Below are 16,374 nucleotides of genomic sequence, written 5' to 3'. Positions count from 1 at the left end.
ATACAGGCACAATGCCTATGAGAGTAACAATATTAATATCACTTTTATATCAATAAGAAACTCATATCAATGAAAACCTTAAATGTGAAATCAAAGTAAATTTTGTACCATTTAAGAAATTATAACTTCAGCTTAATAGCAATTATACATATTTCTACCTATAGGTTATGGCTATGCAATAAATCCTAGCTATTCCTCCCTGTTCCAACAAAACCACTACTTTTCCCTAAAAAGACAGCCTAACATTAGGCACCTCAGTCCCCAAGCCCAGGGAATAGGGGTGACGACTTTTCATTAACTTCTTCAAGCTGATTACGGGCGATGAGATATTAGAAGAGGGGCGGGGTGGGAAGGGTAAATTGATAAGCCTCTGATGTCTGTGTCTTCATTGCATCCAGCTGAAATTCCACGACGTAGAGGTTCGAGCAGGTCTGCTCAGCTTGCTTCATGAGTAGATTCACCAAGGCTGTGTATTCTGTTATATACAACTCTCAAAACAAATTTTAGTATTAAGAAAATTTTTTGTTTGAATTCTGGAATCTAGTCTTCTGGCGGCCTGCCTCTGTCATGTCTAATCCATATAATTCTGGAAGGCAGAAATATCTTAATCATCTCTTCTGAAAACACACAGACAAAATCTTTTTCCCTAAATAGAATATCCTTAAGCCAGTAACCAGAAAAACCTTTATCTTGACCTCTTTCCCAGAGGAAAAATATAACTGCAAAACTGATAATCACACCCATCTTCCTTCCCTATTTTGCCAAGCAGGAAATGAACCCAGAACTCCCGTGGGGCCCATATTAGACAGAACCCGAGTCTCCTGTGAGGCAATATAACTTTATATCATTTAAAAACACCTTATTTACACTATCTTTCTGTTCAGCCCTCTGCCTAGAACAGTTTTTTATTTATACCATCTATCTGTTTGGCTCTGTACTCCAGAGCAGCTTCCACTTGTACACTGTACTCTCTACTCTAGAGCCAGTGGCAATTTTCCCTATCTTAACTAAAGTACTGTATATGTGCCTATTCTTAGGCTTTCCTTAATTTGCCAATCAGGAAATGAACCCAGAAATCCTGTGGGGCCCACATTAGACAGAACCCGAGTCTCCTGTGAGGCAATATAACTTTATATCATCTGAATACACCTGATTTACACTATCTTTCTGTTCAGCCCTCTGCCTAGAACAGTTTTTTGTTTGTACCATCTATCTGGTTGGCTCTGTACTCCAGAGCAGGTTTCACTTATACACTGTCCTCTCTACTTTAGACCCAGTGACAATTTTCCCTAAATTCCAAACCGGGGGTGATAATCCCCATGCGATTTGGACAAATCTTTTATAAATCTTTCCTAAAAGCAAATAATCCCTATATTTTAACTTTATACTTAAATCAGTAACTGCTCCACAATGGAGGCTTATTTGGCTCTCTTGGCTAAGAGCAGCCTACAATTTCTCTCAGCAGAGGACATGTCTGCCAGCAGTCTCTTTGGTCAGGGTTCCCGCAGTGGAGAAATGTGACTACTGTCAGCACCATTAACTCACTCACTTTCTTAAAAAAATAAAATACAACTTTTACTTTCAAGTGAATAGACTTAAATTTCTAGTGAATTCGTACTCAAAATTGGTGTGCCACTTTGTTGAAATAAATACTTAAAATTGGCCTCTTTTTTTCAAAGATTACTCAAAGGCTTATATATTTGGCAATGATCAATAACAAGATGCCCTTACAATCAGTGGTATAACCCAATACCCAATGTAGATATACCAACTACCTTTGACTGCTACAGACAAGTGAACATCAGCCTCCATGTCCCCCTCTCTTGTTCTCTGTCTCCCTCTCCTAGCTCCTCCTCCTCTTCCTTCTCCTCTTCCTCTCCTTACTCCTCCTCGTCCTGTCCTTACTCCTCCCACCTTAGCTCCTCCTACATAGGCCATTCTACTTTAAGGTTAAAAATGTAAGCTAAATCAGTAAGTTAAGGAATAAGAAATTTTTGACAAGACATCAAAACCATATTCTTATACCAACAGCCTTTACAACAAACACTGCTCCAAAACTAGATGTCCAATTATGGAAAAATAAAATGTTCCTCACCCTACAGAAAAATCAATTCAAAACTAGAGTCATTTATTTAACACTGAAAATTTAAAAAAAAAAGTTAACTAATCCCCAAAACAAATGTACACAGAAAACACATAAGGTATCTACATTTTAGAAAAGCATTCATAATTCAAAAGGTTAAATTGATACTACATATGTGCTTGTTCATGTAGATTGAATGTAGGAATGTAGACGAAGAGAAAAAACACTTTGCAGAGAATGGGGTAAATGAAGGACAATAATGGGAAAAGAGAGAAAGTACACGATTCATAGGTATTAAATGTCACATTGAAACTTGCATTTGGCCAGAAGATTTAGTAAGTCTTCTCATGGCCATGATAAAATATTCACCCAAGAGCAAGTTAAAGGGTTTAATATGTCATAGGTCATTGTCTACCACGGTATTTTACTCAGTGTTCTATTGCTATGAAGAGACACCAAACCAGGGTAACTCTTATAAAGCATTTATTGGGGCTTGTTTACAGTTTCAGAAGTTTTGTACATTATCATCATTGTACGGAGCATGCTAGGGAACATGGTGGAATGCAGGCAGATGTGATGCTCAAGAAGTAACGGAGAATTGTACATGTTGATCCATAGTTAGTATGAAGAGGGACACTGGGGTCTGAGCTTTGGAAACCTCAAATACAACCCCCAGTGACACCTTTATTCCAATGATGCCACACTTCTTAATCCTTCTAAAGTACTACTGCCTGATGACTAAGATTCAAATCTATGAACCCTGAGGGCAATTCTAATCCAACCACAATACACAATGGAAAAGTTATGACAACCAGAACTTAGAGAAGCTCATCATGTTCCACCCAGTCAGGAAGCAGGAGACAGATGCAGAATTATCAGGATAGTTTCTTATACTGTAGCATTTCCTGTACATGCTTCAAACCGCAATCACCAGATCTTCTGACATCAAACAAACTAATCAAGAAAAGTCCTGCAAATCAACAGAGGCTTGCTCCTCACATGATGCTAGAACTCATGAAGTTAACAACTGTGATAAAAGCATTAATTCTTGACCCCAGTCTGAATAAAACACATACATAATTTAAAAACATAATTTAGGTTTATTTTGTCTGGGCACATGTATGTATGTATATGTGGCAGCCCATGCATGGAGATCAGAGGAAAATCTTCAGAGGTAATTACTTCTTTGTATTTTGTGGGTACTGGGAATAATACTAGCATGGCTATGGGTCTTGTTGGCAATTCAGTTTGTTCCCAATGTCATCATGTTAGCTTTAGCCACAAAGTTTTATTCTTAACATTTCTTCACTTTCCCCAACCTTACCCTCACCTCATAAGCAAGATAGGCTACAACTTGAAAGGTCCAGAGTATTTAACAATGACAACACTATGAAAGGCCACAGTCCATTGTCATGTGAAACTCAAGTCAATCTTTTAACTATGATGTCTTATAACATAAGAACAAGTTACTTTTACTACTCACTGGTCTAGAACAAGTGTTCTGATTCTAAAACAGAAAAAAAAAAAAAAAAAAAAAAAGACAGAAAGGATGGATCAGTCCCAAATCCAGAGAACAAGCACACAATCTGACAGCTTTGTACTTTTGACATGGCTGTGTGAATGATTCCAAAAGCTTTACTTACCCTAAATCTTGTATGGTTTCTATTCAGTAGGAAGCTTTTGATAACTTTTAGGGTTTAAAGATATGTTAACATATTATGAATATTTTAACATTTGTATTATTTCAATGTAGTTCGAACCACCTTATGGTTAGAAATATAAGAAAGTTTATTAAAGGGTTTGCAACATCTTTCCCATGTAGCATTTCAGTCTCGTATGAACTATGAGGTGTTTCACAAAATCTTAGTACTTACTAAAGACCTTGCACATTCTTCATAATTGTGTGGTTTCTCTCACAGATGAATTCTTGAATGTTGCTTAAGATCAGAAGACTGGTAATAGTTTTGGCCTCATTCTCCACACTTGTAATATTTCTCTCCAGTAAAAATTATGTGTTCAGACCATGATATGGAACTTCTTAAGTATTTGCCACATTCTTTATAGATTTGTATGGTTTCTCTCCAGAGTGGATTTTTTTCACGATCCCTAAAGTTTTTTGTTGAGCATTTAGACATATTCTTTGCATTTGTCACCACACTGTGAGTTAATTTGTGTAAATAATGGTATATATTAGTATATATTTGTAGAGAAGGCTTTTCCACATTCCTCACATATGTATGGTTTGAAGGGAGTAGAAAAAAATCTGGGAAATTCTAAAGGAGTTGACTTATATTTAACAATTGTAGGGCTTCTCACCTGTGTGCATTCTCATGTTAAAAAAGCGATTATGGGCAATAGAAGGCCAGGCTACTTACTCCATACTTGCAGGTTTTCTGTCCTGTGTGACTCTTGTGGTTAAAAAACAGTGCTTGACATTGGAAGTCCTTGCCACATACTTTACACTAGTATGGTTTCTCTCTTGTATAATTTTTTCAAGGTACCAGGCAATATAACAACAATTTTTTAAATAACTTATTTCTTTTATGTATATGAGTGCTCTACCTGCATGTACACCTACACACCAGAAGAGGAAAACAGATTCCATCATACATGGTTGTACACCACCATGTGGTTGCTGGGAATTGAATTCAGGACCTCTGAAAGCACAGCCAGTTCCCTTAAACGCTGAGCCATCTCTCCAGCCCCATGAATTTTCTTGTGCTTGGAAAGTCGTGATGGGTAATGGAAGGCCTTGCCACATACTTCACACTTGTAGGGTTTCTTTCCTGTATGAATTATCTTGTGTTTAGAAAGTAATGATGGGTAATGGAAGGCCTTGCCACAAACTTCACACTTGTAGGGTTTTTCTCCTGTATGAATTATCTTGTGTTTAGAAAGTAATGATGGATAATAGAAGGCCTTGCCACAAACTTCACATTTGTATGGATTCTCTCCTGTGTGAATTCTCTTGTGTTTAGAAAGTGATGATGCAAAACAGAATACATTTCCACATACTTCACACTTGTACGGTTTCTCTCCTGTATGAATTTTCTTATGGTTGGAAAGTTTTGAAGGATAATGGAAGGCCTTGCCACACACTTCACACTTGTGGGGCTTTTCTCCTGTATGAATCATTTTGTGTTTAGAAAGTAATGATGAATAATGGAAGGACTTGCCACATAAGTCACAATTGTAGGGTTTCTCTCCAGAATGACTTACCTTGTGTTTAGAAAGTAATGATGGAAAATGGAAGGTCTTGCCACATTCTTCACACTTGTAGGGTTTCTTTCCTGTATGATTTCTCTTGTGCTTAGAAAGTGATGATGAAAAGCGGAAGGTTTTCCCACATACTTTACACTTATATGGCTTCTCTCCTGTATGAATTATTCTGTGCTTAGATAGTGATGATGAAACATGGAAGCTCTTGCCACAGACTTCACACTGGTATGGTTTCTCTCCTGTATGAATTCTCTTGTGTTTAGTAAGTAGTGATGGATAATAGAAGGCCTTCCCACAGTCTTCACACTTGTAGGGTTTTTCTCCGGTATGCATTCCCTTGTGTATTAATAGTAATGATGGAAAGCGGAAGGCCTTTCCACATACATCACACTTGTACGGTTTCTCTCTTGTATGAATTTTCTTATGTTTAGAAAGTCTTGAAGGATAAACAAAGGCTTTGCTACATAGGTGACTGTTATAGTGATTCTCTCCTTTATGAATTATCTTGTGTTTAGAAAGTAATAATGAAATGCAGAAGGCCTTGCCACACACTTCACACTTGTAGGGTTTCTCTCCTGAATGGATTACCTTGTGGTGAGAAAGTTTTGATGGAACATGGAAGGCCTGGCCACATACTTCACACTTGTAGGGTTTTTCTTCTGTATGGATTGTCCTGTGTTTAGAAAGTAATGATGGATAATGAAAGGCCTTGCTGCATACTTCACACTTGTAGGGTTTCTCTCCAGTATGAATTCTCTTGTGTTTAGAAAGTGATGACAGAGAGCGGAAGTCCTTCCCACATTCCTTACACTTGTATGGTTTCTCTCCTGTGTGAATTCTCCTGTGTTTAGATAGTGATGATGGAAAACAGAAGGCCTTTCCACATTCTACACACTTGTATGGTTTCTCTCCTGTATGAATTTTCTTATGATTGGAAAGTCTTGATGGATAATAGAAGGCCTTCCCACATACTTCACACTTATATAGTTTTTCTCCAGTATGAACCTTCCTGTGTTTAGAAAGTAGTGACGAAACATGGAAAGCCTTGCCACATACTTCACACTTATAGGGCTTCTCTCCTGCACAAACTTTCTTACGTTTAGGAAGTCTTGAAGGGTAAACAAAGGCCTTGCCACATACTTCACTGTTATAGTAATTATCTCCTGTATGAATTCTCTTGTGTTTAGAAAGTGATGACAGAGAACGGAAAGCCTTTGGACATAATTCACACTTGTATGGTTTCTCTCCTGTATGCATTTTTGCATGGGTAGAAAGTCTTGATGGATAATCAAAAGCCTTGCCACACACTTCACACTTGTAAGGATTCTCATCTGTATGGATTATCTTGTGCTTAGAAAGTAGTGATAAAATGCGGAAGGCCTTTCCACACACTTCACACTTGAATGGTTTCTCTCCTGAATGAATTTTCTTATGGTTGGAAAGTCTTGATGGGTAATGGAAGGCCTTGCCACACACTTCACACTTGTAGGGTTTTTCTCCTCTATGAATTATTTTGTGTTTAGAAAGAAATGATGAAATGTGGAAGGCTTTGCCACATACTTCACACTTGTATGGTTTCTCTCCTGTATGAATTCGCTTGTGTTTATTGAGTATTGATGGATAATGGAAGGCCTTGCCACACACTTCACACTTGTAGGGTTTTTCTCCTGTATGAACTCTCTTGTGTACCAAAAGTAATGATGGAAAGTGGAAGGCCTTGCCACATACTTCACACTTGTATGGTTTCTCTTCTGAATGAATTTTCTTATGTCTGGAAAGTCTTGATGGATGTTGGAAGGCCTTGCCACACACTTCACACTTGTAGGGATTCTCTCCTGTATGAATTATCTTGTGTTCAGAAAGTAGTAATGGAATGCAGAAGGCCTTGCTACAAATTTCACATTCGTAAGATTTTTCTCCTGTATGAATTCTTGTCTCTTCAGAACTTAATGATGGAATATGGAAGTGCTCCACACATGCTTCAAATTTATAGGGCTTCCCTCCTAAATCAATTATCTGGTGATTTTGAAACACTTTGGTCCACTCAAAGACTTTGCCACATTCTTTGCATTTACAGCATTTTCCCCCTGGGGAGGAAGGATTGAGAAATTAATGAAAGTAGACAAAATTCTGTAAATTTACAATGCTTCTGTTTAAAAACTAATATTTTCTCATACTCTCATTTGTCTTTATAAATGAGAAGCTACATTCAATTTTTTTATATCTGTATTCAATGAAGCCTAATTTAAAACACAGAAGCAAAAATCATGTAGCCTTCCACTGAAAAATAAGACCATGACAACAGAGAAATGGAAACAAAGGAATATTAATCAAAGTGAAATAGAAAACATAAAACTAATGAAGAAAACTCAGTAAGTAAATGCAAATCATCCCCTAACACAAATACAGAAATTTTATGACTAGATAAAAGCAAAGTATAAAATAGTCTATCTTTGAAAACACCCAAATCAAAAATAAATTTGTATTTTATACTATAAACAATACACACACACACACACACATATATATAATATTATATTATATTACTTAGAAATGGCAGATCATTGGCTGTCATGGGGAACACAAGTTAATCTCATGGTAGAAGAAAACACAGCTTATTAGACATAATGCATCCTTAATGTTAGGTAATGTCTTCTCACAGAAAAAGTCAGAAAATCCTAGCTTTAAAAGATGATTTAAACCGGAATATTGTGTTTCAATGGCTTTATATTAGATCTTAGAATTTCCCCCTCTGTTCTCTGATACCCTCCTCCTGACACACCTGGGTGCACAGAGGCAGCCACTCCCTTCTTCACATCTGAAGGCTCTTGTATTTGCTCCAGAAATGTGACCAGGTATGGCTTAGAGAAAGTAAGACCTGTTTGTGGAAAAAGGAAACAATATTATTAGTATGATCTCCTGGGAAATAAAATGTCCTTTTCAGGACTATGTGTATAAAGAATGAGAAGATACAATAAAGGAGTACAGAAGATTCGGTTTTCACGTGTTTTCTGATGGGCACGTCAGAACCCTTAGGAGAAACTTAGTACTTCTGGGTCCTGAGCTTCATATCCCTAATTTACAAAGATGACTTTTAAAACTGAAGTGAGTGACAGTCTCTGCAAGGTGTACCACTTACTTTCAAATAAAAATGAGACATGTAAGAGAGGTGGGGAGAGGAGGAATCAACACAAGAAATAGTTTTGAGGTACATAAGTAATTTTAATTTTCCTAAAAAGTAGCGCTATGTACCTTACTGTTGGAAGCACAGGCTCTCATGAAGTACTGTACAAAGGGAGCAACGTTCATAGTGACAATTAAGAGTTCTTCATGGAAATATGTAGCAGTGAGGGATAAAGAACTGGGAGTAGCCATTGGAGGCCTCCAGGACCCAATGGGGATGACATTAGCAGAAATGTACAGTGAAGGGGAGACAGAACCTGTAGAAATCACCTCCAGTAGATAGGCAAGGCCCCGAGTTGATGAATGGGGCCACCCACCAATCTCAAAGTTTTTTAATTCAGAAATGTTCATGTCCAAAGGAAAGACAGAGACAAAAAAATGGAGCAGAGACTGAGGGAAGGGCCAGTCAGGCACTGCCACACCTGGGGATCCATCCATCCTATCTGAATATACCAAACTCAACACTGTTGCCGTTGCCAAGAGCCCCTTGCTGACAGGAACCTGGTGTGGCTGTCCCCTGGGAGGTTCTGACAGCACCTGACCAATGCAGATGCAGATGCTCACAGCCAACCATCAGACTGGGCTTGGGGACCCAGGTGGAGGAGCTAGGCGAAGGCCTGAAGGAGCAGAGGGCAATTGCAACACCAGAAGAAGAACAATGTCAGTTGGCTCAGTGCTCTCAGGGACTAGACCACCAACTAAGAAATGTACATGGAGGCGTTCATGGCTCCAGGTATATAACGAGCAGAGGATGGCCTTATCTGAAATCAATGGGAGGGAGGCCTTTGGTCCTGTGGAGGTTTGATGCTGGAGAGCTGGGGTGGGACTGGGTTGGTGGGTAGGAGAGCAACCTCATAGAGGCAAAGGGTTGGGGGGGAGGAGAGGGCGGATGGGATGGGGTAACCGGGAAGGGGGATGTTATTTGAGATGTAAATGAATGAAATTATGAGAAAAAAAAAGTTCTTCATGGAAGCTATCCTCACCCAGGAACACAAGGTTGTTGTAATTCTCCAACATCACGTCCTTGTACAATTTCCACTGAGTAGGACCAAGGCATTCCCACTCTTCTGCAGAAAACTCAATGGCCACATCCCTGAATGACAGCATATCCTGAAAAACAAAAAACAGAAAAAAAAAAAAAAAAAAAAAAAAGTGGAAATACCACACATTGTTGGGGGAATGATCTGGTGCTTCTATGTGTTCAAATGCTACCACAAGATCTGGTAGACATAAGACAAGCAAACTCTTACGTACACCAGTATTTATTGTGTAAAACTTGGTCTCCAATTTTAAACTATTGGTAAAATAAAACTGACAACAGCCAATTATGGGGTAAAATAGAGGTTGGTAGGGCTTCAGTGACTGGGCTGGGGTCAAAAATATGGAACATAATGATAAGAAGGGGAAATAGGGAGAAGAAGGGGAAGACAGGAGGACATGAGGCCTCCATCAGACATGATGGATCAATAACACATGTTCAAGAGAAGTGATGCCCAACCTCCAGGAAATATGGATGGAGCAGACATAATTCAGGAAAGACTCAATCAGCAAGAAATTAGGGAGAACAGCAGGGGAAGTAGCCAGTCTAGCTTTAGAAAAATAGATTAGGAGTAATCCCCCAGTAATTGAGCAAAAGTCAAATAAATAAATCATAGTGTGAGTCTCATTCATTTGGAAGCTAAACTGGGATAGACATAACCACAATTAACTTACACATCAGGCTAATTATCATTATCAATAATAACATAAACACAAAGAGACATCATGTGCTTCTGCATATAAATCTAAATGAGGCTCTGAGTGAGAGCAGAGCCGGAAGAACTTCTGATATAGGTAAGATATCCCTAAGATATTATTTGTGATGCTGGGGGTAACACAGGACCCATCTCTAAGTGAAGTGGATGACAGAAGGTCCTAGAAACTCCCATTATATAATGCTTTTGAGAACCATGAAATGGAGAACGAGGGCAACTAAAAACAGTGTGTTAAAGCTAGACAGATGGCTCAGTAGTTAAGAGCACTGGGTACTCTCCCAAAAGACATGGGGTTTGATTCCTAGATGCCTCATGGACACTCACAACTGTCCATAACTCCATTTAGAGAAGATCAGACACCTCTCAGACATGAAAGCAATCCTGCTTTACTACAAAGCAGACTGGATCAGGTCCAGTGATCTCAGCCAGACAAGCTCCTGGTATAGGTAAGTCAGTCAGAAAGCACAGGAAGTACAGTCACACAGCATGTAGGACTTGTTTATTCATACCTGAAACAGTAATGCCCTGTCCTACCTGATAACAGCCTTGCCTTTAAAGACAGGATTCCTCTATGAATACAGCTGACCTTCCTCAACTTTATTTGTCTACAACCCACAGAGGAATGTTTATGGACAGCATGAAAATCTGTCTGCCTAAGCAGACAACACCAGGAAGGAGAGACTGCAGACCTGGATGGAGCTCCTATAGCAGCATCCTCTCCCTCATTCCCAAGCCCCTCACCTGTGTCTCTAAAAGGTTCAAGCCAGGTTTCTCCCTTCACACAACCCCCATCCCATTTCCAGGATTGGTGCCCATCTCTGTGTGTAGCCTCATCTGTTGTTCTCAGCCTATTTCCTGCCTTTCTTCTCTTTGATCTGTACTAACAAATCTAACATCAACCATATTTTCACAAATGACCATATTGCGTCCCGTAACATCACTGAATATCACAAATTAAGCTGTGACCTGACTAGCATAACAGAGAAAAAAACTGTGTATGGCAATTCCCTAATTCTTTTACTTTTATGATGTCGTTAAAATTCATTCAAACTAAAGATGTTCATTTGTAACCACATTAAGATAACCCCAAAATCACCGAAAAGGAGAATATAAAGAAACATAATGTATTTGGGTTAAGGAATATAGAGCTGTTTCATACCAGAAAAGAATAAAGGAAGCTGTTATTAAGTCAGCACACAAAACTAATAAAACAACAATTAGTTTTGCAGCATGTAGGCTGACGGTTATGTCATGCCTGTACTTTTTCCTAAAAGCTATATGACCAGATCTCAAAAAAAAAAATAAATAAAAATAAAAAATAAAAGATCACGTTAGCATTTCCACTAAGTATTCTACAAGATTTCTAGAAACATTTGCCAATACACATTACTTTGATGAATACTAGGACCCAAATTTATAACAAAATGAGATAACCAAGTTACCTGTCAATCTCCTTAGATGCTGAAAAACCTTTTGAAAAAAATCCAAAACTCCTCCATATTAAAAGTCTTGGAGAAATCAGGGATATGAAATGCATACCTAAACATAATAAAAGCAATATACAGTACAATCTTGAGTTAACATCAACTCAAATGGAAAGAAATTTAAAGCAATTCCACTAAAATCAGGGACAAGACAAGGCTGTCCACACTCTCCATGTCTCTATAATATACTACTTGATGTTCTAGCCAGAGCAATAAAAATAACTAAAAGAGATCAAGGAGATACAATTTGGAAAAGAAAAAGTCAAAGTATAGCTATTTACAGATAATATGATAGTATACATCAATAACCACACCAGAGAATTCCTTGAGCTGATAAACACCTTCAGCAAAGTGGCTGGATACAAAATCAACTCAAAAATAAAATAATCATTAGCCCTCCTTTATACCAACAATAAGCAGGCTAAGAAAGAAATCAGGGAAATAAGTGAAAACAGCCATCTTATCAAAAGCAATCTACAGATTCAATGCACTTCCCATCAAAATCCCCACACAATTCTTTACAGACCTTGAAAGAACAATTCTCAACTTTATATTAAAAAAAAAAAAAAAAAAAAAAAAAAGCCCAGGATAGCTAAAACAATCCTGTTTGATAGAAGAACTCCTAGAGGAATCATCATCCCTGATTTCAAGCTGAACTACAAAGGTACAATAATGAAAACATCTGTATGGTATTAGTACAGAAACACACAGCTTGATCAATGGCATCTAAAAGAAGACCCTGAAATAAACCAACACATTTATAGACACTAAATTTTTGATAAAGAAGATAAAAACATACACTGGAAAAGAGAAAGCATCTTTAACAAATGGTGCAATTCTAACTGGATGTCTGCATGTAGAAAAATGCAAACGGATTCATATTCATCAGTCTACACAAAACTCATGTCCTAGTGGATCAAAAACCTCAACAGAAACCCAGCTACACTAAATCTATTAGAAGAGAAAGTGGGGAGTAGCCTTGAACACACTGATATAGGAACAACTTTCTGAACAGAACACCAATAACTCAGGCACTAAGATAAACAATGAATGAATGGGATCTCAGGAAACTGAAAGCCTTCTGTGAGGCAGAGGACACTGTCATAATAGCAGCCTCCAGAATGGGAAAAGGTTTTCATCAACCCTACATCCCACAGAAGGCTGATATCCAAATATATAAAGAACTCAACAAGTTAGACACCAGCAAACCAGATAACCCAGTTAAAAAAAACTGAGGTACAGAGCTAAGCAGAGAATTCTCATCAGAGGAATCTCTAATGGTTGAGAAACACTTTAAAAAGTTTCTTTGGTCATAGGGAAATGCAAATCAAAGTGACTCTGAGATTCTACCTTACACCCAGCAGTATAGCGGAGATAAAAAACTCAAGACATACAGACAAGGATGCAGAGCAATGGGAACACTCCTTGGCTGCTGGTGGGAGTGCTAAGTTATACAATCACTATGAAATCAATGTGGTAGTTTTTTCAGAATATTGGTAATAGTTCTACCTCAGAACTCAGCGATATCACTCTTGAGAATATACCCCAAAGATGTTCTACCACAGCACAAGGACGCTTGATCAACTACATCTGTAGCAGCTTTATTCATAACAGTCAGAAACTGGTAACAACAGATGTCCCTCAAGGGACAAATGGATGAAGAAATTGTTGTTCGTTTACACAGTAGACTATTACTCAGCTATTAAAAACAAGGATATCATGCAGTTTACAGGCAAATTGATTGAACTAGAAAACTTTTTTTAGATTCAAATCTTACTCTAAGTAGAGTTCTTTAATGTTTCAACCTTCCTTCTAGCCCACATACCAGAGGTAGGGGACTAAAAAGGTTACCAGGAAGCAGGGGCTATGGACTTGTTTAGAAGTAGTTCCTTGAGGCAATTCCATTCTTTGTTGTCAGGATATCAGCAGTCCAGTCCAATTTCAAAACACCAAACATGAATCAGTACAGGTGGTAAGATCCAACTTAGACAGCACAAGGAACCACTGACTTCATAGGAAAACAGAAGAAGCAGCCAGAAAAACCACAGAAGTTCTTTGGTGCATTTCTCTCTATGTAGTGAAAACCAGCAGAGCTTTGCAAGTCAAATCAATGCAAGAGCATCCTCTCACTGTCTGCAGGGTTTGATTTATCTCCTCTCTAAACATCACCTACCTTCTCAAGCATCTGCTCTCAGCAAAACATCACATGCCCTCAGACAAGACAGCTTCCAGCAAAACACCACATGACAATGGATTTTTAACGAAACTAGAAACTTCCACTTCATCTTCCTGACTGAGGTAACCCACAACCAAATGGATATGTATAGTATGTACTCACTTATAAATGGATATTAGCGACAAAGTGCAGGATGACCATGACACAATCCACAGACCCAAAGAAGCTAAATAAAAAGGAGGACCCAAGGGAGGATGCTTGATTCTCACTCAGAGGGGAAATAAAATAGTCACCAAGTGGATGGAGGATGAAGGTGGTAGTGGAAGGGAACGGGGAGGAATATGTGGGTGAGAGATCAGGTGCAGTGAAAGCTTGGCAGAGAGGGCCATAGGAGTGAGTAACATTTGGTGGGGGGCCAGGTTGAGGAAAGGTGTCATATCTGTGACATGCTGGAGACCTGGGATGGGAGAGGCTCCTGGGAGCCTATAAGGGTGATACTAGCTGAGACTCCTAGTATGAGGGAATATCGAGCCTGAAGTGGTCACTTCCTGTAGCCATGCAGGACTCCCAGTGGAGAGATGAGGTTGCCAATCCAACCACAAAACCTTCAACTTAAAATCTGTCCTTCCCACAAGAGTGCATGGACAAAGATGAGGCAGAGACTGAGGGAATAGCCAACCAGTGACTGGCCCAACGTGAGACCCTTCCCATTGGTAAGAACTATTACTGATACTCTGTTAGGGTTGCAGACAAGCCTGGCCTAACTGTCCTCTGAGGGACCTACCCAGCAGCTGATGGAAACAGACACAGAGACCTGCAGCCAAACATTAGACACAGCTGAGGGAGTTTTGTGGAGGAGTTGGGAGAAGGATTGTGGGACTCCACAAAAGGAGAGGGTAGGGACTCCACAAATGACCAAGGAAGTCAACCAACCTGGACCCTTGGGGCTTCCCAGCGATGGAACAATCAATCACAGAGCATACATGGGCTAGGCCTACCACCTCACCCCCACACATATGTAGCATAAGAGCAGCTTAACCTTCATGTAAATCTCCCAGTGACTGAAGTGCAGGTTATCCCTGACTCCGTTGCCTGCCTGAATATCCTGATCCCTTTTTTAAAAAAATGTATTTATTTATATATATGAGCACTCTGTGGCTGACACACCAGAAGAGGGCATCAGATCCAATTACACATGGTAGTGAGTGTGGTTGCTGAGAATTGAACTCATGCCCTCTGGAAGATCAGCCAGTGCTCTTAACCACTGAGCCATCTCTCCAGCCCTGTCTTACAGTTTTTCAAACACAACTGAAGAACTTGGAGAATTCTTTCTAAAACTATTAAGGGTGCATGAGTAAACCTGACTGTCACATCGAGGGACAGAGAAGATTTAAGAGAGTTCAGGCACTGCTGATAATGTGAACAACCAGAAGAAATGCACGTGGAGAGACAACAATGTACAGTCCTGGCACATTAGCAAAACTGTTATCCCCCTTCTCTTTCAGACATTCCAGCCCCACCCAGCGGAACTTTTCCTCACTCCAAGTCATCTCTTACATCTGAAAAGGAGTCTAAATTTTGGACAGAACACATACTCAGAACTGTTGAGGTATTACTGTCTAGTGATTTTTCATCTGAAGGGTAAAATCTTAATTATTTGAATTGTGCAAACGTAGGTTCATACCAATTACAGGATTATTCTGTGGCTAAATAGCCATGTATTGCGATGTTTCAGGTCACAAAGTTGTGTATTAGAAACTCTTATTTGAACAGAGGCATCTATGAGTCTAACAATTCATTCCAAAGGAAAAGGAACTAACACCCCACACATCAGTTGCCCTCCCTCACAGGATTCTCGCTCCTTGGACACTAGGAACTTTAGGAAGCTGTTTGAGCTCAAACCAGGAGTCGTCTCTAGGACAGAAAGTACATAGGGCGCTAGATGTCCCCGTGTTCTGTATGTCCCGAGAATCTGACTACAGCCATGTGAGCAGGGGTCAGCTAGGGAGAGCGCATTTCCCCAGCAAAGATGAGTGCGCTCCCTTCAGCATCTCAGGCACAGGCAGGCAGCAGAGCCAGGCTGTTGTTTCCAAGTTTCCAAGTTTCTTCCCTTCAAGCTTGTGCCCAGGAGCAGTGGCCCAGCCTAGGTCAGCACAGCACCTCCAGGTCAGCAGCTTCCCCTGTCTCACAACACCCCAAGTCAGCTCCCTGCACGCCCGAACCGCCACCCTGCACAGTTCCTCAGACCTGAAAGATGGCGCTGCTCCCTGCACCAACCTCCATGTCAGAGATCCAAACGCAGTGCTCAACAGGACAGTTGCATACATTTGAGGAGGAGTGAAATTTGAAGAATAAGGAAGTTCGCTTCAGATGGCCCTTTCTGATGACGTCACGGTACTCTGGACTACATTTCCCACAAGTCAGTTGGAAGGACTTCCAGGACCCCAAGGAAGAGGTTTTGTGCACTGCCTGGAT

At 39.6% G+C, this 16,374-nt stretch overlaps 1 protein-coding gene across 3 annotated transcripts; it reads right to left on the bottom strand.

Moving 5' to 3' along the window:
* Positions 1-2,549: 2,549 nt before the first annotated feature.
* Positions 2,550-16,281, bottom strand: LOC117723752 (uncharacterized). 3 transcript variants are annotated; one of them, XM_034523293.2, is made up of 4 exons: positions 16,147-16,281; positions 9,469-9,595; positions 8,085-8,180; positions 2,550-7,389 (listed from the first exon to the last, which is right to left on the bottom strand). In XM_034523293.2, the coding sequence occupies exons 1-4, from the start codon at positions 16,180-16,182 to the stop codon at positions 4,688-4,690; spliced, it is 2,961 nt and encodes a 986-aa protein (XP_034379184.1). In that variant the 5' UTR covers positions 16,183-16,281; the 3' UTR covers positions 2,550-4,687. The 3 variants fall into 3 exon arrangements, with proteins under 3 accessions (XP_034379184.1, XP_076772461.1, XP_076772460.1); XM_076916346.1 differs by having other exon boundaries at positions 16,128-16,273; XM_076916345.1 differs by having other exon boundaries at positions 16,177-16,268.
* Between the last annotated feature and the right edge of the window lie 93 nt (positions 16,282-16,374).

Source organism: Arvicanthis niloticus, chromosome 19, assembly GCF_011762505.2.
Source record: "Arvicanthis niloticus isolate mArvNil1 chromosome 19, mArvNil1.pat.X, whole genome shotgun sequence".
Lineage (NCBI taxonomy): Eukaryota > Metazoa > Chordata > Mammalia > Rodentia > Muridae > Arvicanthis > Arvicanthis niloticus.
Note: the sequence above shows the minus strand (reverse complement) of the source record. Positions and strands in the feature narration are given on the sequence as shown.

Excerpts from the sequence above, each read along its gene's own strand:
- LOC117723752 (XM_076916346.1), bottom strand. The coding sequence starts at position 16,226 with ATGTATGCAACTGTCCTGTTGAGCACTGCGTTTGGATCTCTGACATGG. Across the intron at positions 8,181-9,468 it reads CAACAACCTTGTGTTCCTGG|GTCTTACTTTCTCTAAGCCA; the intron begins GTGAGGATAGCT and ends TTCCACAAACAG. Across the intron at positions 7,390-8,084 it reads GGCTGCCTCTGTGCACCCAG|GGGGAAAATGCTGTAAATGC; the intron begins GTGTGTCAGGAG and ends CTTCCTCCCCAG.